Raw genomic sequence first — 27,700 nt, forward strand, 5'->3', positions numbered from 1 at the left:
AATATTTCATGTTTATGGCAGTGGACAAGCAAATATATATTATTCCATTAATTGCATGAAAAGCAAATAAACTCAAATCCAAATACTTTGGAAAAAAATCAATGTTACCACAATCGACGCAATACCCACACATGTCGTAATAAGTGTACATGCCTCATTTCTGTAAAACCTTGCATAAACCACCCACTTATAATCGCACATGTCTAAATCCTAGCATGCCTTATACAAAGTTAGATGTGGCAATTTAAAATCCAATTTTAAATTCAGGATTTTCTCAGAACATGTTATGCATGCCTGATTTAAGCAAGACTCAAAAGTGGATTTCAGTCTTTTGTGTGTTCCTCCTCACAGCTCATACTATTTCAGAAAACATATCTGCCATAAAGCTGTTTTGACCCCTGGGCCATCTAAAGCTTAGTCCATTATATGCATTAGTATATGAACACACCAAAATGGATCCAATCTTCTCTCTCTCTAATCAAACAAAAATGAAATCAAATAAAAACTGAGATAAAAAACTCACACTAAGTATGGTAGTTCAGATATGCTTCACTGCAATTTAAATCAAGTGTGATGCACTTTGCAAAGCATACTGTTTTCTCCAGGTGTCCTTTTACCACCAAAACTGACAGTGTTGTGACACTGGTATTATCCTTTCAAAGGGACATAACCCACTGTGAGGCACATGTTTGTTTTGCTAGGCACTTCCATATTGACCGAGATGGAAAATGGATTTCCCTCCTACAACTTACAAAGGGAGCTAACTTCTGGTATATACATACAAATGTTGGTGTGTGCTATTTATGATGAACTTTAAACCCATGAAATTTAACATTATAATTTTTTAAGCACATAGTACAGGTATTATGTTGAATATAGTAGCATAAAATAATCAACAAGGGTAAAGACAATTGCAAAGTAGCAACAAAATAATTAAACATACTAAGAGGTCCAAGTGGGTCTGGTATTACTCATTTGGCTGACATTACCTAAATGCCATTTATGCAAGGGTCATTGACCAAAATATCTGGGTTAGTAGGCCACTTGCTGACATTTATAAGTTTTTTGATTCTAAGCAACAGCCACATTTGAAGAACAACATTTGTACAAACATAAAATGCCTTCATAAAAATTTGGCCAAATTCTATTTGAAACATTCTGAGAAGTCATTACAAGGTGTTTATATTTTTAGTAACCGTGCCCATATTTTACAGCAAATTCTCAAGAGCCTTTATGTCAAAATGCTTTTGTCACTGAATTCTGTTATGTTTTTTTTAAAAATTGAAAGTTTTTCTACGTTTGGCAATGGTAGCCACATCTGGAGGCAGATTGCCAGCACTGATGTAATCTTTTCAGGCCTTTATGCCTGGGTGCTATCCATAAAATGTGGTTGAAATTGTTTTCATTAGTTGTGGAGAAAAAAAAGTTATATAAAAGGTTTTTCTGTGTTAGTTACAGTCACCATAATTGATGGCAGGTTGGCATCATTTATATAAAATGAAAAGGCCTTCATGCCAGGATTTTTAATCCACTTAAATTCTGTTGGTGGTGGTCATATCATGGCAGACGAGCATTATTTGTACAAAACTTGAGAGACCTCAAAGCCATCATGCTCTCTGGCAAATTTGGTTGAAACTAGTCCAGGAGTTCTTGAGAAGCTGAAAATAGCAACTGAAGGATGATGGATGTATCATGGATCATGATTCACAGACAAAGGGCCAAACCATAAACTCACTTGGCCTTCTTGCAAGTGGAGCTTTAAAAAAACCAAACCAAAACTCAAGACCACAACTGAAAGTATACTCTTAGACTATTCTGTTTATGCTCATGCAGCAAATGAAAAGAACTGAACACAATCACGGGTAAAAATGAGTAAATCAGGTTAAATCAACTGTCCAAAATAAATTATTAAAACATGAAAACTTGTCAAAAAAGATAAACATGTACCTCTTCATTGGCCTCAAGAGAAATGTTTGCCAGAGAGGGTTCCTGAGTCATGAGAATAAAAAAGACACTGCACAGAAATATGTTATAAATGTTTATAAAGTCAAAAAAAGTCATCATTTATGCTAAAATTCCTAAATCAAAATAAGTTAATACTCGCTTATAAGTCGAGTCAAACTGCAAACAACAAAGATCCTGATCTGCCATAACACAATGCACCTGCAGATCAGCATCATGTTGTTTATTCTGCTGATTATTCATAACAAACTGTACACACCGAGATCTGCCAGCACATTATGAGAAGGGAGATCTGGGTCTGTCCAGTTTGCTGTTGGACACATCCTATAAGCAAGGACATATGATACTCTTGTCAGTTACATCAAGAAAAGAACAATGGCTACCTGTAACACATGAAATGTTGTCTGTGTGCATGTGTGCAAGTCTGGGTGGGTGGGATTCAGAAAATTGTTGATAAGCTGTCAGACACTTAAGGATTAGTATCGCATTGGGTGTATTATATCACAATTTTAAAGTTTCCGGCAAATGTTCAGTCATTTATACTTCCATTCATTTTAATCCATAATGATAATAAAAAATATCTGTAAATAACACTTAATATTTTCTGACTGGAGAAGCTGGAAGCTGAAATCAATGCATCTACAGGGGTTTGACGTTTCTTGCATTAAAGAAAATGAATGAAAAGTTAATATATAAAAAATTAAATGAATCTATAATAAATAGAATATATACAATAATTTGTATACATTTATAGTATAGAAACCATTATATGGGCTTTTTTATGTTAAGTTTCATAAGTTTTTATGCATTAAACATTAAACTTCTGTGCTGCATCTACATGACATAGCTTTTTGCCAGAACCTGATACTATAAGTAGTTTTGAATCAGTATTCAACGTGGAAAAGGTATAGTATTGACAGGCATTTTGACATATGCATCTGTCTTTGTCTGACCATTTGTTGAAAATAATAACAAGCGTGTGTCAATTACTTCAGTCAATCGATTTTTTCCATAAGACAGACTCAATTTCAGCAAGGTGTAACAAAATATCATGTACAGATATTGTCAAAATCCAAAGCATGCATTTAAAAAGTTCAGAAGTATGATTTGAGACTTTTGCAGCACAGGTAAATAATATGTTGAAGTAAAATATTTGTGAAGTACACTTAGGCCTTAATTGCTTCCAGTATAGTTTAACAAACCCTATTGGGCTCAACTGCTTCTTGCCACCTCTTGACTTCACTTAATCCTTAGCTTTGTTATAAAAAAATTCACCTGGTGATGGTAATCATCTCTGCCATTATGAGATATACTTAAATCAATACATGATGTCCCCCTCCACCAAGAATCTAAATATTCCTTTTTATTCTTCTGTACTATTAAAACATTTTAAGGTTATTGTTCCTTTCATGCTGAACATGTATAGCTTGTTGGAAGCCATTTAAAAAAAAAGAAAATCTATAAGCAATAGCTTCATTATACAGATGCTTTGCATGACAAAGCTTGTGCAGTACTCCCGTAAAGTTAGTCTAGGCCCCAGAAAACTCCATTGAATCTAATATGAAACCAGGATCTGAATCAAACACAGACAAGCCAGATTTTACTGCATTAATCACATTTCCATAATGTTTGCTTTTATTCCATAAGATCTTATTTAAAGGTCATTTCCATAAGACTTATGGTCAGGTCATAAGGGTTGGCAAATCTGAAATAGATGCTTTGTTTGCTTGACTGATCTTTACTTTCCTATCATTATCTGCATCATTACTTATATTTAAAAAAACAAAGCAGCAGTGCTTCCTATTGATATAGCAATGCTGACAATTTAAAGTGAAGATTCTGTTTTATCCTTGACAGTATGCATGGCAGTCTGTTGGATGCTTGATAGTATGCATGGCAGTTTGTTTCATGCCTGACAGTATGTACGGCAGTCTGTTTGATGCTTGAAAGTATGCATGGCAGTCTGTTGGATACTTGAGAGTATGCATGGCAGTTTGTTTGATGCTTGAGAGTATGTATGGCAGTCTGTTGGATGCTTGACAGTATGCATGGCAGTTTGTTTGATGCTTGACAGTATGCATGGCAGTCTGTTGGATGCTTGACAGTATGCATGGCAGTTTGTTTGATCTTTGACAGTATGCATGGCAGTCTGTTTGATGCTTTCAAACTCTTTATCTGGCAAAATAAACTCAGGATGAAAAATCTTCGTATGACAAGTGTCAAATTGCCATGAACCTTGGTCATAATTACGCCCTTACTTCACACTTCTGTCAGCAAAGCAGACTAAGGATTACACTGTTAAACTCAAGTGATACCATCACCATGCATACCATCTATCATCAAACCATGGATAGATGAATGAACAGACAAATGGACAAAAATAACGAAACTGGAGAATTGTAAATAGCAGCAGGTGAATTTGGAACACTAATATGTGTAGCAGGTTTCCTAGAGATATCTTGAATGGTTTTGCAGTTATGCTCCAGAAATAAAGGTGGAAGGACAGATGGATGAATAAAAGGATGACAATACAACATTGTGAACAGCAAAAGGAATATTTAGACCTCTAGTCAATTATCTGTACCAAGTTTCATAGAGATATACTGAATGGTTCTGCACCTTGAAAAATTTTCAATGATGGATGGATTGTTCAACAAACATATGACAATATCAAAAATATATTTTTAGAAAAGATTTGTGAATAGTAAAAAGGAAATATATTTTGCAAGTTTAATAAGTATACCAAATTTCAAAGAGATGTCTTAAAACATAGAGTTTTGCATGGTAAAAGAAAATGTAGATAATGGGTGGATGACGGATGGACAGGTGAATAGACAAAAATATGTAAACATGAAGAATTGTGTAAAATAAAGCACATCTAGATCATTAGTCTTCTATGTACAACAAGTCCAACAGGAATACCGTAAAGAACATTTTTGAAGTTGTACTCAAGAAATAAATGTGTGCTGGACAGTCAGATAGACTGACACATGGAGAGACAGACTGATTTAAACATTTCTATATCCTCTTCCTAATGCTGGGATAGAAACAGATGTTTATGAGTTGTGTTTTTTTCCCTTCGACTAATTATAGATGCAAATGTAGAATAAAAATAGAAAAAAACTGCCAAAGAAAAATATTAAAAAAGCTTTGCTATGAAACCCTGCATAAAGACAGATATGTGTTCTGACTTTATATTAATGTAAACAAGCATTAAATACAAGGATATATACAGAGTTCAGTAGCATTTGTATTAGCATAGAGAGGAGTTTAGTAGCATTTGTATTAGCATAGAGAGGAGTTTAGTAGCATTTGTATTAGCATGTAATGTCAAAATGTCAGCACCAACACTATTTCACACGTCAAATCTGTATTACAAATCTATCTATACCCGCCTTATTTCCGCTTCATCTTTGTCATCCCTCAATCTTCGATTTACATCTCTGTAAAAACAGAAAATGAATCTGATCAATTTTGAAGTCTTTATACTACTTATATCCATGACACAGAAAAAGATATCATAAACAGTAATAGTCACTTTTCAGGAAAAACTAAAGAATACTTCACATTACTTATCAGAATAAGCACGGTAATAGGAGGTAAAAATAAGAGAAGAGGGAGTCGATGAAATAGGAAGACGCTGATACACGGTCAAGGGAAGAAGGTGATGCAAATCAGTCTTGGACATAGCGCTCTTTTCACCACTCATTATTATGATGAAATAAATCCAAACTGGACACTGAATTAAATTATGTTGACATAATTTAGATTGAATTGGAATTGCCATTATTAATTTATTTTGATTAAATTTGTTATTTTTTTTTTCTAAGGGGGCTTGTATTGTTTTATTTCTTCCCAGCCAAATCCAATTAACCACCCCTCTTACTAAGAGGGCGACGTTACAACAATCAAAAACATTGCCGCTTTATGATTATTTAAAGACCATTAGCAATAAATTACCAACCTGTAACGCAGGCAGCACATACTGAATCTGCATTTTGTCAAATGATAAACAGAATCTTTATCTGTGTTAATTTTAAATGAAATTTATGAAATGAGGTTAATGATTTCAATCTTTAGCTTACCAAGGCTCAGATAAAAAACAATTCTTTCATAAATTACATTAGTACTCGGGTAAAATCCAATGTAAGGCTACATATCTGCAGATACCACTATCGTTAGTAATAGTAGCAGCAGTAGTAGTAGTAATAAAAGTTGAAGTAGTTGTGGTAGTAGTAGCAGTAGTAGTAGTATTTATAATTATAGTAGTAGTGACATTAGTAATAGAATGTTATCAACAGATTTAGTTTTGTATGCTTTTCAGAAAAATTAAAAAAAAACATGTATGCTATGTTATCTCCCAAACTTATGTTCTACACAAGATAATTGTATCTTGCTCACTTTAATCCATCCAATTAACTAAATCATCACTGATTCCAAAGGAAAAAATCACCAGTCTTTATTTTGTGCAACCATGAAAACAAATTTCATTACTACTTTACAGCTTACAAAGGATCGTGAAACAGGGGACTGACTTTTTGGGTCAACTTGTATAATTAGGCTTAGAAACAGCTGTTCACACTTCAAACAATATCAGGATTAACCAGTTGTTCAACTTGCCAAGATCAAAAGACATTTGGCTTATGTGAGAGGACTGTGATGAATAGGAATTTAAAAAAAAACTTGTGTGACCATTGTTAGTAACACATGAACCAAAACTTCACACATCTTTCCAGACAAGTTTTATACGCTGAATGAGCCTTGATCCTGACGAAAATGCATGTAACTTGTATCTCTCCTCAAAGATAAACTATTTTCATCAGAGACAACTTTAATTGAAAGATAAATAAATTAAGATATCAAACTACACCTGTCACAATGGCACAAAAGGTGACTCCCATTTACTGCAACAATACAATTCATTTCCCACTATCCAGCAAATGAAGTGCTGAAACCCTTTCCTTTAATGATAAAATTGCCTCACCATATGCCATATTGAGATCTTTGACTCACACTAACAGTGTTACATAAGTATGGTGAGTACATGCAAAATAAATGTTTACACATCAATTCACATGATAGGCCTTTTATCAAAACAGTGTCTTTCCCAGGGGTACAAAAGTTTAGCTGGCACAGACTCAGCAGTCACTATATTTGGTAACCTGGTGCTGACTATGGAAATCATGGTTACTACCTTTGTTTCAAATCAGAAAGAGAGACAGACACACACAAAGAGAGACAGAGCGAGAGAAGAAAGTTATATTAAAAGAGAAAACAAAATGACCAAAAACCATGCAAACTGAGAGGTCTTGCTCATAATAAAACTCACAAGATATATTATGATATAAGGCTGTTTATTAAGTCTGATTAATATCTGATCAGCAATAGTCACTAAAGTGTTGACTAGCTAAGCCGCTCAGATGCAAGATCACCTCATCAATATGCATTAAAGTGTCGACAAGCTAAGCCAATCAGATGCAAGATGACCTCATCAATATGCATTAAAGTGTTGACAAGCTAAGCCACTCAGATGCAAAATCACCTCATCAATATGCATTACAGTGTTGACAAGTTGAGCCAATCAGATGCAAGATCACCTCATCAATATGCATTAAAGTGTTGACAAGCTAAGCCAATCAGATACAAAATCATCTCATCAATATGCATAGATCCTGCACATAAATATACCAATCTGCAATCTTTATGATTTTTGTATAGATTCAAAATATAATTTATTAAACTCATTCCTACACATATCATTAGTGGCTATATTCAAAATCTGAACAATGCAAAAAGATATATTGCGAGCAGAAAAAGAAGTTTAAAATGGCAGTAAAGGATGCACATCATGATGAAAAAAAAGAAAAAAACCTTAGTTGTGAACAGTGAGTCATCATTAGTTAAAATGCCTATCTCATGAAATATTTTCCAGGTAAATCATCCTGTGTAGAGAAAGTCAGAAAAAGAAACTATTCTGTTATGCATGGTTTTATTCATAGTAGCTATTATATAGTTTGTGTTATTATGTGCATACATAGTACTTGGTCTTACTCCCCACCCTCATATGCACATATACACAAACTTCAAACCCAACACATCCAATGTGTACAAACTAAATGGATGGTCCCAAAGCTGAAAGCATGCATTCTGTAATCAATAAACCTGACATAAACTATTTACCTTAGCATATCCAACTGTTTCACCAAACTTTCTCTCTCCATTGCTATTCCTTCTGACAGTTTTAATGCAGCCCTGGTTTAAAAGGAAAAAAGCAGCACAATTATTAGTTAGAAAACCATCCTGTCTGTTAATTATCCTCTTCTTCTAACAATGTGTCTAATTATCCTCTTCTTCTAAAAATGTGTTAATTATCCTCTTCTTCTAATAATGTGTTAATTATTCTCTTCTAACAATGTGTTAATTATTCTCTTCTTCTAACAATGTGTCAATTATCTTCTTCTTCTAACAATGTGTTAATTATTCTCTTCTTCTAACAATCTGTCAATTATCCTCTTCTTCTAACAATGTGTTAATTATTCTCTTCTTCTAACAATTTGTTAATTATCCTCTTCTTCTAACAATTTGTTAATTATCCTCTTCTTTTAACAATGTGTTAATTATCCTCTTCTTCTAACAATGTATTAATTATCCTCTTCTTTTAACAATGTGTTATTATCCTCTTCTTCTAACAATGTATTAATTATTCTCTTCTTCTAACAATTTGTTAATTATCCTCTTCTTCTAACAATGTGTTAATTATTCTCTTCTTCTAACAATCTGTCAATTATCCTCTTCTTCTAACAATGTGTTAATTATTCTCTTCTTCTAACAATGTGTCAATTATCTTCTTCTTCTAACAATGTGTTAATTATTCTCTTCTTCTAACAATCTGTCAATTATCCTCTTCTTCTAACAATGTGTTAATTATTCTCTTCTTCTAACAATCTGTCAATTATCCTCTTCTTTTAACAATGTGTTAATTATCCTCTTCTTCTAACAATGTATTAATTATTCTCTTCTTCTAACAATTTGTTAATTATCCTCTTCTTCTAACAATGTGTTAATTATTCTCTTCTTCTAACAATCTGTCAATTATCCTCTTCTTCTAACAATGTGTTAATTATTCTCTTCTTCTAACAATGTGTCAATTATCTTCTTCTTCTAACAATGTGTTAATTATTCTCTTCTTCTAACAATCTGTCAATTATCCTCTTCTTCTAACAATGTGTTAATTATTCTCTTCTTCTAACAATTTGTTAATTATCCTCTTCTTCTAACAATTTGTTAATTATCCTCTTCTTTTAACAATGTGTTAATTATCCTCTTCTTCTAACAATGTATTAATTATCCTCTTCTTTTAACAATGTGTTAATTATCCTCTTCTTCTAACAATGTATTAATTATTCTCTTCTTCTAACAATTTGTTAATTATCCTCTTCTTCTAACAATGTGTTAATTATTCTCTTCTTCTAACAATTTGTTAATTATTTTCTTCTTCTAACAATTTGTTAATTATCCTCTTCTTTTAACAATGTGTTAATTATCCTCTTCTTCTACCAATTTGTTAATTATCCTCTTCTTCTAACAAAGAGACATATATGCAATTTAAGATGAATGGGTGCACATCCATATTCATGGAGGAAAAATTAGCATTCATGTCATTGCTTCAGAAGCAGGCTAGATTATCTTTTAAAACAAATTTGCAGATACCTAAACTTTTGTGCACATTATCAGCACTGGTTAATGAGATCTGATCCAGAAGTGTAATTAATTTTATCAAATTAAAACTTTTTCTGGGGAAAAAAACCAGTTTTACTAGCTTCATTAAAAAATGTTCTGTTAATTGCCAAATGTTTCTCAAAAAAGGTTGTCTCAATCTTTCTCTCTTATAACATTCACAACCATGAAGACACAAATAAATCTGTTTCATTCTCTCCAATATTCACTCTTTCTACATCATTTCATTGTCTGACTTCACTGCATTATCTCTTATGGACATTTCTGACTGAACCAAACAATGATCTTATAATCCAGACTACCAGGGTTTATAATAACAACAATCTTCTTATAATCCAGACTACCAGGGTTTATAATAACAACAATCTTCTTATAATCCAGACTACCAGGGTTTATAATAACAACAATCTTCTTATAATCCAGACTACCAGGGTTTATAATAACAACAATCTTCTTATAATCCAGACTACCAGGGTTTATAATAACAACAATCTTCTTATAATCCAGACTACCAGGGTTTATAATAACAACAATCTTCCTATAATCCAGACTACCAGGGTTTATAATAACAACAATCTTCTTATAATCCAGACTACCAGGGTTTATAATAACAACAATCTTCTTATAATCCAGACTACCAGGGTTTATAATAACAACAATCTTCTTATAATCCAAACTGCCAGGGTTTATAATAACAACAATCTTCTTATAATCCAAACTGCCAGGGTTTATAATAACAACAATCTTCTTATAATCCAAACTACCAGGGTTTATAATAACAACAATCTTCTTAAAATCCAGGACCGCTCCAGCGGCAAAGTGGTTAGAGTGTCCACCTTGGATGCGGGAGGTCTTGTTTTCGATCCCCAGCCAAGTCATACCAAAGACTTACAAAAATGGTACTTACAGCTGCCTCGCTTGGCGCTCAGCATTAAAAGGTTAGTGTTAGGACTGGTCGGCCTGGTGTCAGGATAATGTGACTGGGTGGGACATGATGCTACATGTCTGCGGCATGATGCCCCAGTGATAGACATCACTATAAACTGCCACACTGCAGACATCATAGCGATATGACTGAGAAATTGTCAAAGCTACATTAAAAATCCAAATCAAACACACACACACACACACTTAAAATCCAGACTACCAAGGTTTATAATAACAACAATCTTCTTATAATCCAGACTACCAAGGTATATAACAACAATCTTCTTATAATCCAGTCTACCAAGGTATATAACAACAATCTTCTTATAATCCAGACTACCAAGGTATATAACAACAATCTTCTTATAATCCAGACTGACAGGGTTTATAATAACAACAATCTTCTTATAATCCAGACTACCAAGGTTTATAACAACAACAATCTTCTTATAATCCAAACTACCAGGGTTTATAATAACAACAATCTTCTTATAATCCAGACTACCAGGGTTTATAATAACAACAATCTTCTTATAATCCAGTCTACCAAGGTATATAACAACAATCTTCTTATAATCCAGACTACCAAGGTTTATAACAACAACAATCTTCTTATAATCCAAACTACCAGGGTTTATAATAACAACAATCTTCTTATAATCCAGACTACCAGGGTTTATAATAACAACAATCTTCTTATAATCCAGTCTACCAAGGTATATAACAACAATCTTCTTATAATCCAGACTACCAAGGTTTATAATAACAACAATCTTCTTATAATCCAGACTATCAGGGTTTATAATAACAAAAATCTTCTTATAATCCAGACTACCAAGGTTTATAATAACAAAAATCTTCTTATAATCCAGACTAACCAGGGTATATAATAACAACAATCTTCTTATAAACCAGACAACCAAGGTTTATAATCACAACAATCTTCTTATAATCCAGACTACCAGGGTTTATAATAACAACAATCTTTTTATAATCCAGGCTACCAGGGTATATGATAACAATAATCTTATAATCCAAACTACCAGAGTGTATGATAACAACAATCTTCTTATAACACAGACTACCAGGGTACATAACAATAATCTTATAATCCAAATTACCAGGATACATGATAACAATAATCTTATAATCCAAATTACCAGGGTACATGATAACAATAATCTTATAATCAAAATTACCAGGGTACATGATAACAATAATCTAATAATCCAAATTACCAGGGTGTATGATACCAACAATCTTCTTATAACCCAAACTACCAGGGTACATGATAACAATGATCTTATAATCAAAATTACCAGGGTACATGATAACAATAATCTTATAACACAAACTACCAGGGTACATGATAACAATAATCTTATAATCCAAACTACCAGGGTGTATGATACCAACAATCTTCCTGTTAACCCAAACTAACAGGGTACATGATAACAATGATCTTATAATCAAAATTACCAGGGTACATGATAACAATAATCTTATAACACAAACTACCAGGGTACATGATAACAATAATCTTATAATCCAAACTACCAGGGTAAATGATAACAATAATCTTATAACACAGACTACCAGGGTACATGATAACAATAATCTTATAATCCAAACTACCAGGGTGTATGATAACAACAATCTTCTTATAACCCAAACTACCAGGGTGTATGATAACAATAATCTTATAATCCAAACTACCAGGGTACATGATAACAATAATCTTATAACACAGACTACCAGGGTACATGATAACAATAATCTTATAATCCAAATTACCAGGGTACATGATAACAATAATCTTATAATCCAAACTACTAGGGTGTCTGATAACAACAATCTTCTTATAACCCAAACTACCTGGGTACATGATAACAATAATCTTATAACGCAGACTACCAGGGTATATGATAACAATAATCTTATAATCCAAATTACCAGGGTACATGATAACAATAATCTTATAATCCAAACTACCAGGGTGTATGATAACAACAATCTTCTTATAACACAGACTACCAGGGTACATGATAACAATAATCTTATAATCCAAACTACCAGGGTACATGATAACAATAATCTTATAACCCAAACTACCAGGGTACATGATAACAATAATCTTATAATCCAAACTGCCAGGGTGTATGATAACAACAATCTTCTTATAATCCAAAATACCAGGGTACATGATAACAATAATCTTTTAACACAGACTACCAGGGTACATGATAACAATAATCTCATAATCCAAACTACCAGAGTGTATGATAACAATAATCTTCTTATAACACAGACTACCAGGGTACATGATAACAATAATCTTATAATCCAAATTACCAGGGTACATGATAACAATAATCTTATAACCCAAACTACCAGGGTACATGATAACAATAATCTAATAATCCAAACTACCAGGGTGTATGATACCAACAATCTTCTTATAACCCAAACTACCAGGGTACATGATAACAATAATCTTATAATCCAAACTACCAGGGTGTATGATAACAATAATCTTATAATCCAAACTACCAGGGTACATGATAACAATAATCTTATAATCCAAACTACCAGGGTGTATGATAACAACAATCTTCTTATAACGCAGACTACCAGGGTACATGATAACAATAATCTAATAATCCAAACTACCAGGGTGTATGACACCAACAATCTTCTTATAACCCAAACTACCAGGGTACATGATAACAATAATCTTATAATCCAAACTACCAGGGTGTATGATAACAATAATCTTATAATCCAAACTACCAGGGTACATGATAACAATAATCTTATAACCCAAACTACCAGGGTATATACTAAAAACAATCTTTTTAAAATCCAGACTTCCAGGGTATATGATAAATCCTGAATGTACTCATCCTTGAAGCCTTGTGCATATTTTAGTGTAGCAGTTGATCAATTGTCTAGTATTTAATTGCATTTGTTGCCTAAAGACACCTCATCTTGTAAAAATTGTTTATTATATATATATATATATATATATATATATATATATATATATATATATATACACAAATAAATATCATTGTAGAAGACCTCATGGAAGATTGGTCAGACTATTTAAATAGTCATATTATTAGCATTATTATTATTATTATTATTATTATTATTATTATTAACAATGATCTTGGAGCTTAATTTAAAATAAAACTTTACACATAAAAAATAAATATGGAATACTGGAAATAATAATAGATTTTACCATAAACCAAAGTTTGTGTTTGTTAAATACAATTGCCTCATATACCTGTAATAAAAGTACTGGTTCAAAAATCAATTTCAAAACACTGGAAAAATGACCTAAGCAACAAGAAAATGTAGCTAGGTCATCTATATAAGCACACAAAACATGTCTATCAAAATTATTTTGTTGATATAAATTTAATTTTGCAAATTCTGGCAACAGGTCCCCACCACCAAAAATTAAAATATTTCTAAAACTAAGAAAAACTAATCTGTGACCTGAAAATCTAATCAGGTCATTATTATTGTTTACAAATATACCCATAAAATGTAATTGGTTTATGTTAAATAGTATTTTGCACAATCTGGTCACAAGTTTTTCAATCTGAAAATTTCAAACATGTATGAAAAATAGAGAAATTGATATAATGGCTAAAAATTCTAATCATGTCATCAACATATACTTACAAACATGTCTACACAATTTCATTTTGTCTATACTAATTGGCTTTTCCATACCTGTGCTAACAAGGTTTTTATCCCAAAAAGGCAAAGGCAAGAAGTATGAAGATTTGTTTAAAACTTTAACATTTGCTGCACAGGCCTGAAAATCTAAAAAGGTTTCTACATGCATTAAAACAAGCCATCTAAATTTAATTTGTAAGTGGTTTTGACTCAATTGTGCTAACACAGCTGTCTTCTCGAAAAAGCCAAGTTCAATTACCAAAAAAAAGAAAAGAAAAAAAGAAATAATTGCTTTTCTGGCCTTAAATTCAAACTTGGTCAATAACAGGTGCAAAAAACAAGCCTATTAAATTTCATTTGTCAACATCAGGAAATCTGTATGTAATCTTGTTTGTAAGCTTTTCAGGATGAATGGATGGATGGACAGACAGATGGACAGACAGGATTAAATCAACATGCAACCTCTGCAAGATAAAAAGGATATGTTCTCATTTGAATTGTACTCAGCCAATGTATCACATGGCTTGTGAGCAGCAAGAATAGATGGCATCTATGAATATTTAAACCAAAACTATGTTGCTACTGTTTCCCAAAAGAGAAAAACATGTTAAATCATCCATTAAAACATCATAAAATCCAAATTTCCAATCCATATAATATATGAAATGATAAGTCCATAGCAAGGAAACATTATCATTCTCCTACATTACACGTAAGTGTCCACCCAACCATCCCTAATCTCCACAATCAGGAATTGGATCCATTACAAAACTGTCGTGTGCACCTGCAGAACACCTCCAAAATTCTGAAGCCTAACGTTTGTCTCAAACTGTGTAGCAGGGAGATCGGCACAACATTATTCATATATGGACAGGCAGGATAACAAAATTCGTACTATTTCTTATATGGACAGGCAGGATAACAAATATTCTTACTTTTTCTTATATGGACAGGCAGGATAACAAAATTCGTACTTTTTCTTATATGGACAGGCAGGATAACAAAATTCATACTTTTTCTTATGTGGACAGGCAGGATAACAAAATTTGTACTTTTTCTTCAAAAGGTGTGGTGATATTTTTATGGCATCATTTTATTTCATGGGTCTCCATTTTCAAGGTTTTGAAAAAAAGACATTTTCATGGGTAATTTAATTTGTGATTTTGCCTGTCATTGTTTGCATATTAGTAGGTATTTAATTTTGTGGATTGACCTCAACGAATTCCTCAAATAAATAATACAAACTGACACATCACTACGAGGACACCAAATGATGGTTGCTTCAATGGTGAAAACAGAAGTACCACCTGTATGAGCACAAATTAATCACCTGTTAAAATATGATAATTCACATACACTCAATATCAATGGGAGTTGACCCAGCTAACGACACTAAGCTACTAATCAATTACTGAAGTACATGTGTAAGATCTCTGTCTTAAAACACTGTCCATAACATTACACCAACAATTACTTTCTGATGACCATGCCATTAACACAGTGGCTTAAGACTGGTAAAAGTCGGATTGGATCCCTGCAGATTTGGACAATGTTATCATTCCACATATCAATCAAACAAATAACCAGCTGCCCCTAACTCAATGCAGATAGCAGTGTCAACATTTGATGTGTTCAGATTCCATCAAAGTGTGAAGATGCTAACGAAATTGAAAAATAATGGAATTGCACCATTGTTTCAGCCTGTCTCACCTCAACCACTAGACTTTACTTACATCATCATCACTGAAGTCAGTGGATGTTAAATGGATAAACATGACAATGTGTGAATGACTGGATGTAATTATTCATGGCTCTTAGACTACTGGACTTGTTTAATTCAACAAGTTAAGGAATTTTACCCAACAAACATCTGTGTGTACCTGCTGACTCAAGTAATGCGATGTTGATTCAGTGGTTTTGTCCAAAAATCAATGAAGTGTATATAGAGCTCTTCATAAGCAATTAGCAATAATTTTAGTATTTTACACTGATGTTGTTCACTGGGATTAGGCATGCATGGACAAAATGAGGATTTAAACGTTTTGACAACAGTTTGATTAGAATAAAGGCAGTGAGTGGAAATGAATGCTATTGGATACCATATCAATATGCATGCAATGAAACATAATAAACTGCTTTATAGTTCTTTTTTTGAAGGGTGAAAATAAAACAGACATGTGATTTAAGAGCTTTGTTGATCTCCAGGAAGGAAGCACAGTATCAAGGCGGGGGGCTTCTTTATCATATTTGGCTATTGGTTCATAGAGTCTTTAAATTTGTGGTTCAAGGCAACCACAAAATCCATGAAAAATGGTACTCCATTAAAATTACGGATACGATAGTAACTAACTTTTGTCTTTTGTTGCCACAATCAAAATCTTGTCCAAAAGAATAACAAGAATTCTGAAGAATGCTATATCATGCTAGCTCTTACACTGAAAAGTAGGTTGCCATGACATACTAAATTAATTTTGGACATGGGGAGTTTCATACCTCAAGTTGGATATAAATCCAATTTCAATACATTCAACAGTATGCCAATAGAAAGTGTGTGCACGTGTGTGAGTGTGATTTGGATTTTTAATGTAGCTTTAACAATAATTTGGATTTTTAATGTAGCTTTAACAATGTTTCAGTCATATCACTATGATGTCTGAAGTGTAGCAGTTTAAAGTGATGTCTAGCACTGGGGCATCATGACGCAGACATGTAGCATGATGTTCCAGTCACATTATCCTGACACCAGGCCAATCAGTCCTAACACTAACGTCTTAATGCTGAGCACCTAGTAAGGCAGCTGTTAGTACCATTTTTATAAGTATTTGACTCAAATGGGGCTCGAACAGGCGACCTCCCGCATCTGAGGTGGACGTTCTAACCACTAGGCCACCGTAGCAGTTGCCAATAGGAAGAATGAAACAATACCATGGAAAACTGATGTTTACTATATATACTTTCTTATAACTTGAGTAAAACTGCATTTAACAAAGATTCTGACCTGCTGTAGCATAATGTGCCTGCAGATCAGGGTCAATGTTGTTTGTTCTATAGATTACTCATAACAAAACTGCACAGACCCCGATCTACCAATGCATTATGCAACAGCAGATCTGGGTCTGGGCAGTTTGAAGTTGGGCTTGTCTTCTAGGTGAGTATATACAGTATGTGTTACCCATGCTTTACTGGCTAAGCAGAAATGGTTGAGCAATCTTCTACTTGTACAAAGCTCACCTTGCTCGTTCTCTTTTCTCATCCTTCTGCTGGTCTTTTAGCTGGTTAATGTAGTATTTAGATTCTTCTAAATTCTGCTGGGATTTCATTAGTTCCTCTTCTAGTTTCTCCTTCTCCTGAAGAAACATCAAAACATGCAGTTTTCAGTGATCTAATTACACAGAGCATAAATCCCTTGCAGGACTCCAATTTATGCTTGCACAATTTAATTTTTTTTGTTAAATGTAGAAACTGGAGTTGAGATTTTTAGCACTTAGAGCTTTTTGTTGTGCTAATATTTATACACCAAAATCATAATAAAACTTCTTCAAGTATGTAAATTCAGCAAAATATCTGGTAAACTATCATGTTGCGACAGAAAAGATTTTCTGCAACAGGATGTGTCTCTTATTTTTCATCAGCAATCTACCTGAACCTAGCAGTAATCTAGTCTAACTAAATTGAAGAAACTATTTTTTAAAAATTGTCTGAGCTGTAAATGTGGTCATTCAGGTACAAGAAATTAGTCCTGAAATAATTATCACAGTCCTTATTCATAATCATCTGTAACTGATGATTCTAATTTTGAAATTAACCAAAGTAATCCAACATTCAGGGCTCTAAATTGATGCTAGCAGGATAGCATTTTGCTATTACAGTTCTAAAATGCTAGTTAACCATAGAACTCTAAATCAATGCTAGCAAGACAGCATTTTGCTATTATAATTCTAAAATGCTAGTTAACTGTAGAACTCTAAACTGATGCTAGCAAGATAGCATTTTGCTATTACAACTCTAAAATGCTAGTTAACCATAGAAAGATTTTGGTGAAGAATATTACAACTACCCAACTTTAACTTAACATAAAAAAGCTAATGATCACAAGTAACTGTAATTGAATCAATCAATAAGATGAACATGTACTTTAAACTTGATATTAAACTCTTTCAAAATTAAATAATAAACGAAAGTAGTTAACAGGCATTTGCATTTCATACATAGGAGCAACATAACTACAATTTTTCATAAAATTCCACCCAGCAGTTTCTTCAGCAATCTAATAATGGATAGATGATCAGATAGGTGGATGGATGGGCACTACACTATGCCCAAGCCTGGAGATGTAGTACTAGATGACTGGATGGGCAGAAGAAGGATTTCACACTATGCCCAAGCCTGGAGAGGTAGTACTAGATGACTGGATGGGCAGAAGAAGGATATTATACTATGCCCAAGCCTGGAGATGTAGTACTAGATGACTAGATGGGCAGAAGAAGGATATCATACTATGCCCAAGCCTGGAGATGTAGTACTAGATGACTGGATGGGCAGAAGGAGGATATCATATTATGCCCAAGCCTGGAGATGTAGTACTAGATGACTGGATGGGCAGAAGGAGGATATCATATTATGCCCAAGCCTGGAGATGTAGTACTAGATGACTGGATGGGCACTACACTACACCCAAGCCTGGAGATGTAGTACTAGATGACTAGATGGGCAGAAGAAGGATATCATACTATGCCCAAGCCTGGAGATGTAGTACTAGATGACTGGATGGGCAGAAGGAGGATATCATATCATGCCCAAGCCTGGAGATGTAGTACTAGATGACTGGATGGGCACTATACTACACCCAAGCCTGGAGATGTAGTACTAGATGACTAGATGGGCAGAAGAAGGATATCATACTATGCCCAAGCCTGGAGATGTAGTACTAGATGACTGGATGGGCACTACACTACACCCAAGCCTGGAGATGTAGTACTAGATGACTAGATGGGCAGAAGAAGGATATCATACTATGCCCAAGCCTGGAGATGTAGTACTAGATGACTGGATGGGCAGAAGGAGGATATCATACTATGCCCAAGCTTGATGCTAAAATGGAGGGGATGATAAATATGCAAAATTTTAAGCATAAAAAATACTTTAGCTCGGAAATCTATTTTTGGTGAGAAATCAAACTCAGAGATTAAGAATTTGTGATTGGCCAAATTTCAGAAAAATCTCCATGTGAACCATAGAAGAAATTTAGCCTCCAGCAACAATGACCTTCTCAATTAATCAGTACACATTAAAAAAAATATTAAAATTAAAATATACATTTTCAATAACAACAGTTCTATGACAACAAGGAAAAGTGAAAGAGTACTTTTTTCATCATCTACTTTTTGTGCCATATTGCCACTCACCCTGGCCAATCTTTCATTTTCCTGTTTAGTTTCAACTTCTGTGAAATTCAGGATATTCAGCTTTTCTTCCATCTAAAATAGAAGTGTAATGATACTGTAAATACCACTCAAAACTTTAACTGTTGACTATATTTTTTATATTTTAGTGGAATTAGAAAAATGAGAATAATTTAAATCCTTGATGACCCTGAAAACCCAAAAGTCAGTAAGTGAACAAGATCAGCCAGTAAGTGAACTAGATCTGACTGTTTATAAGTGAATTAGATTTATGGCTGTAAGTGAACTAGATCTGTCAGTAAGTGGATTAGATCTGTCAGTAAGTGGATTAGATTTGTCAGTAAGTGAACTAGATCTGTCAGTAAATGGATTAGGTCTGTCTGTCAGTAAGAAACAAGATCTGACAGAGCTTATAGAATACCTCCTGCATGATATATCAACAAAACTATGTATCCATTTTGTTCTGAACATGCAGAAAGAACAAGTTTGATATGTCGTAGAAATATGTCTAGGCTGTCAGGCAAAGATATATGTTCCTGCACCATATGAAATGAGTAGTTTCACTATGACTTATGTGGTTTTCTATTTATTATATATCCCATTTTTATTCACACATTCTTTTACGAAATTTTAATGTATGCTTTTAAAAAATGAATGAGGCATTCTGCATTTTATAAACAATATTGTGCAATCCTCTTAAAAATCCCCATGCACATAACAGTGGTTAGGAATATATATATATATATATATATATATATATATATATATATATATATATATATATATATATATATATATATATATAGTGCAGTTGTGTCATCTGTCTGTCTGCATTGCAGATATGGATTTAATCTTTAGCTTTGAATTTTTAAAATTGTTGTGGAATAAATGAAGGCATTTAAACTGCAGTCACAGGCAAACGATTTTATTTCCCTTACTTTTCAATTGGAAGATAGAATTTAGGCCAGTAAGTGACTCTTTTTCTTACACTCTTCTTATTTAATAGACACTCTACTTCCAAGCAAATTTTACAGACTAATAGTAACTAAATACATTCAATTTTATACATAAAGCTCATGAATTTACAGTGCTTTCAAACCCTCTATTTATATGTTTTCATTTAATACAAGAAATTATTAATGCATTGAACTTACAGTGATAATTTGAGTATATATATTTTTTTAAATTGAAGGTTCTGTCTCTTTCTAATATGCAGACTAGATTTTTAATATTCATTTGGTTAGATTTTAACAAGAAAATTCTAAACTATGATGCAATATCATTGTTTTCTTTGTTTTCAACCTGAAAAATCGCAACAATTTGAAATGTAAACACAGTTCCCTCCATGTGCCCCAGTGATGAAAAAGTCTCAACAATATTGTAATAAGATGTAATTCTTCTAAATTTGCACCCAAACAGCTCTCTGTGAAATGTCTACCTTCATGCTGCAAATGTATGTCAGTTTTATCCTCAGATTTACTAAACAAATTCAATTCCTCAGTAGTAATAATAAAAAACAAATTGAAAGTCCTCAATTTAAACTTGGACTGCATGTTTGAGACCCCTGCATTAGTAAAATCTTGAGTTAGAACTGCACTAATGTAGCATGCCCTAGTACAATCTTCAATTTGAACTGCACTAATGTAGCATGCCCTAGTACAATCTTCAATTTGAACTGCGCTAATGTAGCATGCCCTAGTACAATCTTCAATTTGAACTGCACTAATGTAGCATGCACTAGTACAATCTTCAATTTGAACTGCACTAAAGTAGCATGTACTAGTTGTTGTTGTAGGGTTTAATGCCATTTTTCAGCACACGATAGGCTATACATGGCGGCCAGTATTAATGGTGGAGGAAGAACCCAGGAAATCCCCGGAAAGAACCACTGACCCATGAGAAGCTACTGGCAAGCTTTCTCACATACCCACATTGGCTGAATCTGAGACTTGAACCTACGCAGACAGGTGAGATGGCAGTGATCCGTAATGGAGAGCGCTTTAGACCACTCTGCCACTTGGGGCCCCATCATGTACTAGTGCAATTTTCAATTTGAACTACACTAAAGTAGCATGCACTAGTACAATTTTCAGTTTGAGCTAAAGTAGCATGCACTAGTACAATCTTCAATTTGAACTGTACTAAAGTAGCATGCACTAGTGCAATCTTCAGTTTGAACTGCACTAAAGTAGCAAGCAGTGCAATCTTCTGTTTGAACTGCATTAAAGCTGCATGTCTTAGTGGAATCTTCAGTTTGATCTGTGTTAAAGTAGCATGTACTAGTGGAATCTTCAGTTTGAACTGCATTAAAGCTGCATGTACTAGTGGAATCTTCAGTTTGATCTGTGTTAAAAGTAGCATGTACTAGTGGAATCTTAAGTTTGATCGGTGTTAAAGTAGCATGTACTATGGCAAAAAAGTCATACTGGTCTTGTATGCCCCTTTATTCATCTGAACTTAAACACAGATTGGTTTTTTTTACCATACTTTTAATACTAATTCTGTTTACCCAAAGTCTTTTCAATCCTGATTATTGAATGCTCTGCACCTTAACTGTCATCAAGAAACTTCCAGACAAAACGTTTCTATCTCTATAGAATTTTACAATGGTGTTTTGTTAACACGGTTTAGTAGTTTGACATTCTAGGTACTAAACTGGGTCAACAAAAGAGCACATCAAGTCTAATCACAACACAGGATAGTACCAATTTATCAAATTTAACATGCATTGCTTTCATTGTGACATAACAGCACGACATTCAATCTGGATTGTACTGGAGAACACCTTTGGGTCAATCTTGTCCAAAAATATCCATGTACATTAGCACTGATTTTGCTGTGTGTACTTCTTGGGACGTGTAAATAGTGACTTTCCAAAGAAATATGGATATACGAGGATCTAAATAAAGTGAATAATTGCCATTTAAAGGTATGCAAAATAAAATTCTAAAAAATGACATTACTGAAATAATTGGTGTTGAATGCCTACATGACCTGTATGACTTTTACAATAGTGCAATCATCAATTTAAACTGTACTAAAGCAGCAAGCACTATAGTATTCACTGACTCTCCAGTTCGTTTGTAACCCCCTAATGATTTTACAAACAAAAGACTTCAAGGATATAAAAAAATGCATAAAACTTTGTCATTACATTCACTGATTTATAAATTCTAACCAAACTGTTGGTAGTTGGTCCCAAACACTGTCAACATGTTGGCATTTCAAATCAAATGGAAGTTTCTTTCGTAATATGGTCAACATATTTGCATGGGCAAGTCCATGTTTTTATGCAACAGATGTGATGTAGTTCACCGACTTTGATAATCTCAATGCTTCCATAAACTTTGGAGTTACATCTCTTTGAATACATGCATACATTGTACAAGATTTCCTCCTTTTTATTTATTAATTTGTTTTAGTTTTGTAATGAAATGGACTGTGGACCAGAAAAGAACAGTATTATGGACCCCATGGCAACAGTTTGGTTAGAAATTATAAATCACTGAATGAAATGACTGTTTTGTGCATTAGTTTATATCCTTGATACTTTTTCCTTTAGAATAGGTGTGGGGGGTATATAAACAAATGGGAGGGTGTATGAATACTATAGTACAATGTTCAGTTTGAACTGTGCTAAAGCAGCATCCACTGGTACAATCTTCAGTCTGAATTACTAAGATATATGTGCATTAGATTGTTAGAATAAGTTTGAAAATGAATAACTATGACAGTGACATTGGTATTCCATCACGCATACTTGTAATCAAAATATACATGCACCAATGACAGAGAGAGAGATTTCAGCCCTTCTAATTGCCATTTTGTTTCATGTAATTACTGTACCCATTTAGCTTTCGTTTTTGTCACACAGAGGAGATAGTAATAAAACAGTGAATGAAAATTTTTAAAAAAAATACATACCCTTCAGTTTCAAAGACAAATTTTATATTTAAAATTTCACAATATTTATATCCATATAATCTCCAGTTAATTTAAATCCCAAGAAAGATCATTTAGACACACTGTTGCTTTCTCTGCATGTAAAATGACCTTTCAATATTCCCACCAGACAAGATTACTCTTTGTTAGTAAGCCTATGTACACTTCCTGAAGGTGGTATTTGTCTGATCTTTGCTCTTGCTAATCACAATTGTTACTTTAAATTCAAAGACCTAACAAGCCTGTCTGAGAGTACAAAGAAATCACTGTGTATCAAGGTTACACAAATAAACACCTGGCATTACACTCTACCATATATACACATATAATTAATATAATTAAATGAAACAAGATATACTGAAAATATATACCAAGCAGCACATGTAAAAAAAAAAACATTCAAAATTAAGTTAGTAAACAGCATTACTTATATTATGAGATCAGCCTAAGGAAATAAAGGTGGGATATAACCTGGCTAGACTGTAGATGCATATGCTATACACTCACTTATAAGATCTGTCCAACTTCAAACTGTACAGACCTAGATATGCCATCACATAATGTACCAGCAGATCTGGTTCTGTGCAGTTCGTTAGGAATTATCAGTAGAACAAACAGCATAGACCCTGTTATGGCCGATAAGGATCTTTGTTGTTTGCAATTTTACTTGACTTATAAGCAAGCATATCTGGTAATATACTGTAATGAAAGCTCTTAAGACTGTAGACAGAAATGTTGTCAATGTGTATGTATTAAGGTACTTCATCAGGCAAGTTTTGTCACTATCATAACTGATGGCTATTATTAGTGCCCAAAAAATGTAAAGATTACAAAAGCAAACAAAAGTGGGAAAATGGAACCAACATGAGAAGAGAGATCACTAGAACCAGGAGATGTTTGGACCCCAATATGAATGACAAGGTTAATTTCTAACATTTCACATTCTGTGTTCCAAGAACTTTCTGCTCACAGATCAAATGATTCAAGAAAAGACTAAATATTATCAGCTGATCACAATGTGATAACTTGATTACAAGTACAAGGTGGTTAAAAATATTTCAAATCTGACACAATATCAGGACTCACTGTAATAATTCAATTTCCACAGTTAAATCTACAGAAACTCCAGGATATTAAAAATTCAATTTCCACAGTAAATCTATAGAAACTCCATGATATTAAAAATTCAATTTCCACAGTAAATCTATGGAAACTCCATATTAAAAATTCAATTTCCACAGTAAATCTATGGAAACTCCATGACATAAAAAATTCAATTTCCACAGTAAATCTATAGAAACTCCATGATATTAAAAATTCAATTTCCACAGTAAATCTATGGAAACTCCATATTAAAAATTCAATTTCCACAGTAAATCTATGGAAACTCCATGACAAAAAAAATTCAATTTCCACAGTAAATCTATAGAAACTCCATGATATTAAAAATTCAATTTCCACGGTAAATCTATGGAAACTCCATGATATTAAAAATTCAGTTTCCACGGTAAATCTATGGAAACTCCATGATATTAAAAATTCAATTTCCAGGGTAAATCTATGGAAACTCCATGATATTAAAAATTCAATTTCCTCAGTAAATCTATGGAAACTGCATCATATAAAAAATTCAATTTCCACAGTAAATCTATTGAAACTCCATGATATTAAAAATTCAATAACTTTAAATTTCTGAAGCTCACGATTAAGCCAATATTTATCAGCACAGAACAATCTTTGATGCAAGCTTCTGTGTGGATAAACCATATTTTCTATGGCATTTTTTGATCTACATGTGTCTAAAACACATCTTCAATTTGCATCTAAAAAATCAGATGCTTATTTCAGTAATATGTGTATCAAAGTCAAGTCTGCAACAGGACAGAATTCCATCGATGAAAAAAACTGTCTCCATTTTATTTGGCTGCAAATAGGATAAGCTCTGAAAAAATTCTTTATACTGAACATTTACTTTTTATTATCAACCAAACGTGGCCCTCCAAACCCATATATACTCTAATATCAGGGTTCTTGCAGTCATGAAAATCCTGGAATTGTTTGTAAATTACAGAAAAGCATTTCTCTAATGATGGTCATACATGTGTCAAGTTCAGAGATCCATTACAAAAGTCAAAGGCACTGACCTTGTCATCCTTGTATAAACAAAAACAGAAGAAAAGGGAAAATAATTCACAATGAAGGCAGACTGGAATATACTTCTGCACTTCATCACTGCCTACCAGGTTGGTAGGTAAGTAGATCTACACAAAATATTACAACATTAACTGGTGACAAAGTCATTCCAGCCAATGTGACAACCATGAGAGTAACCTGTGCACCAGAGGTTACCTTTAAGAGAATGTCCAGCCTAGTGATTGATAGACAAACCTTTGTAATGTAGCTTGGGAAACCTGCAGGAGTCATGAACTTTGGTGAAATGGCAGATGCACTGTAGAATTTGTCATTTATGTGGGAAGACCCTTTGACAGGATCAATGTTATTTTTGGTCAGTAATGGGAAACTTCAATCAAGGCTGTATTAGGAAGAAATGCTTTGAAACATTCTCGTCTGATCAAAAGAGAAGCAGAAGACAGATCTGTGTCAGTTGTCAGCATCTGGATTGACTTTCTAGCAGTGTCTGCTATAAAGGCAGACCTAGCATGCTTCCTCTCAAACCATCCGTTGGCATCCTGAATTATGTGGATTTTTAATATAACTTTAGCAATTTTTTCTGTCACATTGCTATGATGTCTGCAGTGTGACAGTTTATAGTTATGTCTTGCTCTGAGGCATAATGCCGCAGACATGTATCATCATGTCCCACCCAGTCACATTATCCTAGCACTAATCAGTCCTAGCACTAACCTCTTAATGCTGAGCACCAAACGAGGCAGCTCCTAGTACTCTTTTTATACATCTTTGTTATGACTCAGCCGGAGTTAAAACTGCGACCTCCCACATCGGAGGTGGACACTCTAACCACTAGGCCACAGGACTGTCAGTTGCCAAATCACATAGCAAATAACACCCAAAGGGCATTATGTAAGCTGTGTGAGTCGGCAACTGACAGTTTATATCAAAATAAACTCAGAAAAAAACCAATGTTAAACTTTTATAATTGCAATTATTTATAATTTTATTTATTTATTATCATCATTTTGTTTTTTAAAGATATTTCCTATCAGTTTTAGAGCCTGTTTAAGCATATGAAATCTTGTTGAAGCATCTGCTACGTAGCTATTTATAGAACAGGGAATTCCCCATCTGCAATGTAATAGCTACGTCAATATCAAACAAACAATTCTACCAATGGTAGGCAATCTAAGATTTTGAACATTCCACAGCATGGTCTTAATCTTTTATCTAAACTGGCATATGTTTTCTGAGTAGAAGTTCAATATTTAAACATACAGATGACTCTTGGATTTGATGCTATCATAAGTTCATTGTGACTTGTAAATCGTTATTGCCCAGACATGTGAGTAACCAATTTTCACGTCTTTAAATCTATTTTCATGTTGATTAACAGATTAGGTTACCTATAGGGGCTACTTACAAATGAAATTAAGACTATTGGTAAATGGTTATAGTGATGGGGGTCCAATAGTCAAACAGTGCAAGACATCGACACTACCAGTAACAGTTATGATGGGGGTGTAGCCAATCTCCCACCCACCCCACATCACAAATATCAAGGTCGGCATCTTACATTGTAGGACTTTGAATACAATTGTTATAATGTTAGTTTTTGAACCCCCTCCTCCCAATCCCTATATCCATTTACCTATAGTCTTTAATTTATTTGTAACAATCTGCAGTGAAAGTGCTGTAGCCTCAATGTTCTTGGCAGATTTTGAGTCTCCCAGCTTTTCTTTTTCAAATCTAGTCAAATAATGAATTATTTACATTCAGAAAAATAGCAAATATGTGTTATCTGTCAAATTGATTTATTCAGTTTTCTAAACAAAATAAAAAAAAAACAGTTTTAATTTTGTCTTAAAGGTGTGCAGTATATATGCCTTCCATTTCAGTATTTG

At 33.5% G+C, this 27,700-nt stretch overlaps 1 protein-coding gene across 3 annotated transcripts in view; it reads right to left on the minus strand.

Moving 5' to 3' along the window:
• Window positions 1–27,700, minus strand: part of LOC149785355 (EF-hand calcium-binding domain-containing protein 4B-like) — a 146,664-nt gene that overhangs the window by 56,089 nt on the left and 62,875 nt on the right. For 2 of the 3 annotated variants that reach the window (XM_089979263.1, XM_089979266.1), the window contains exons 7-11: window positions 19,725–19,796; window positions 17,551–17,666; window positions 8,143–8,214; window positions 5,354–5,405; window positions 1,948–1,989 (exon numbers count right to left, since the gene is read on the minus strand). In XM_089979263.1, the coding sequence (XP_089835389.1) occupies window positions 1,948–1,989; window positions 5,354–5,405; window positions 8,143–8,214; window positions 17,551–17,666; window positions 19,725–19,796 (354 nt within the window). The remainder of the gene's footprint in view (window positions 1–1,947; window positions 1,990–5,353; window positions 5,406–8,142; window positions 8,215–17,550; window positions 17,667–19,724; window positions 19,797–27,700) is intronic. The other variant, XM_089979264.1, reaches the window with a different exon arrangement.

This window comes from Sinohyriopsis cumingii, chromosome 13 (genome assembly GCF_028554795.1).
Source record: "Sinohyriopsis cumingii isolate HCF-2022 chromosome 13, ASM2855479v2, whole genome shotgun sequence".
Lineage (NCBI taxonomy): Eukaryota > Metazoa > Mollusca > Bivalvia > Unionida > Unionidae > Sinohyriopsis > Sinohyriopsis cumingii.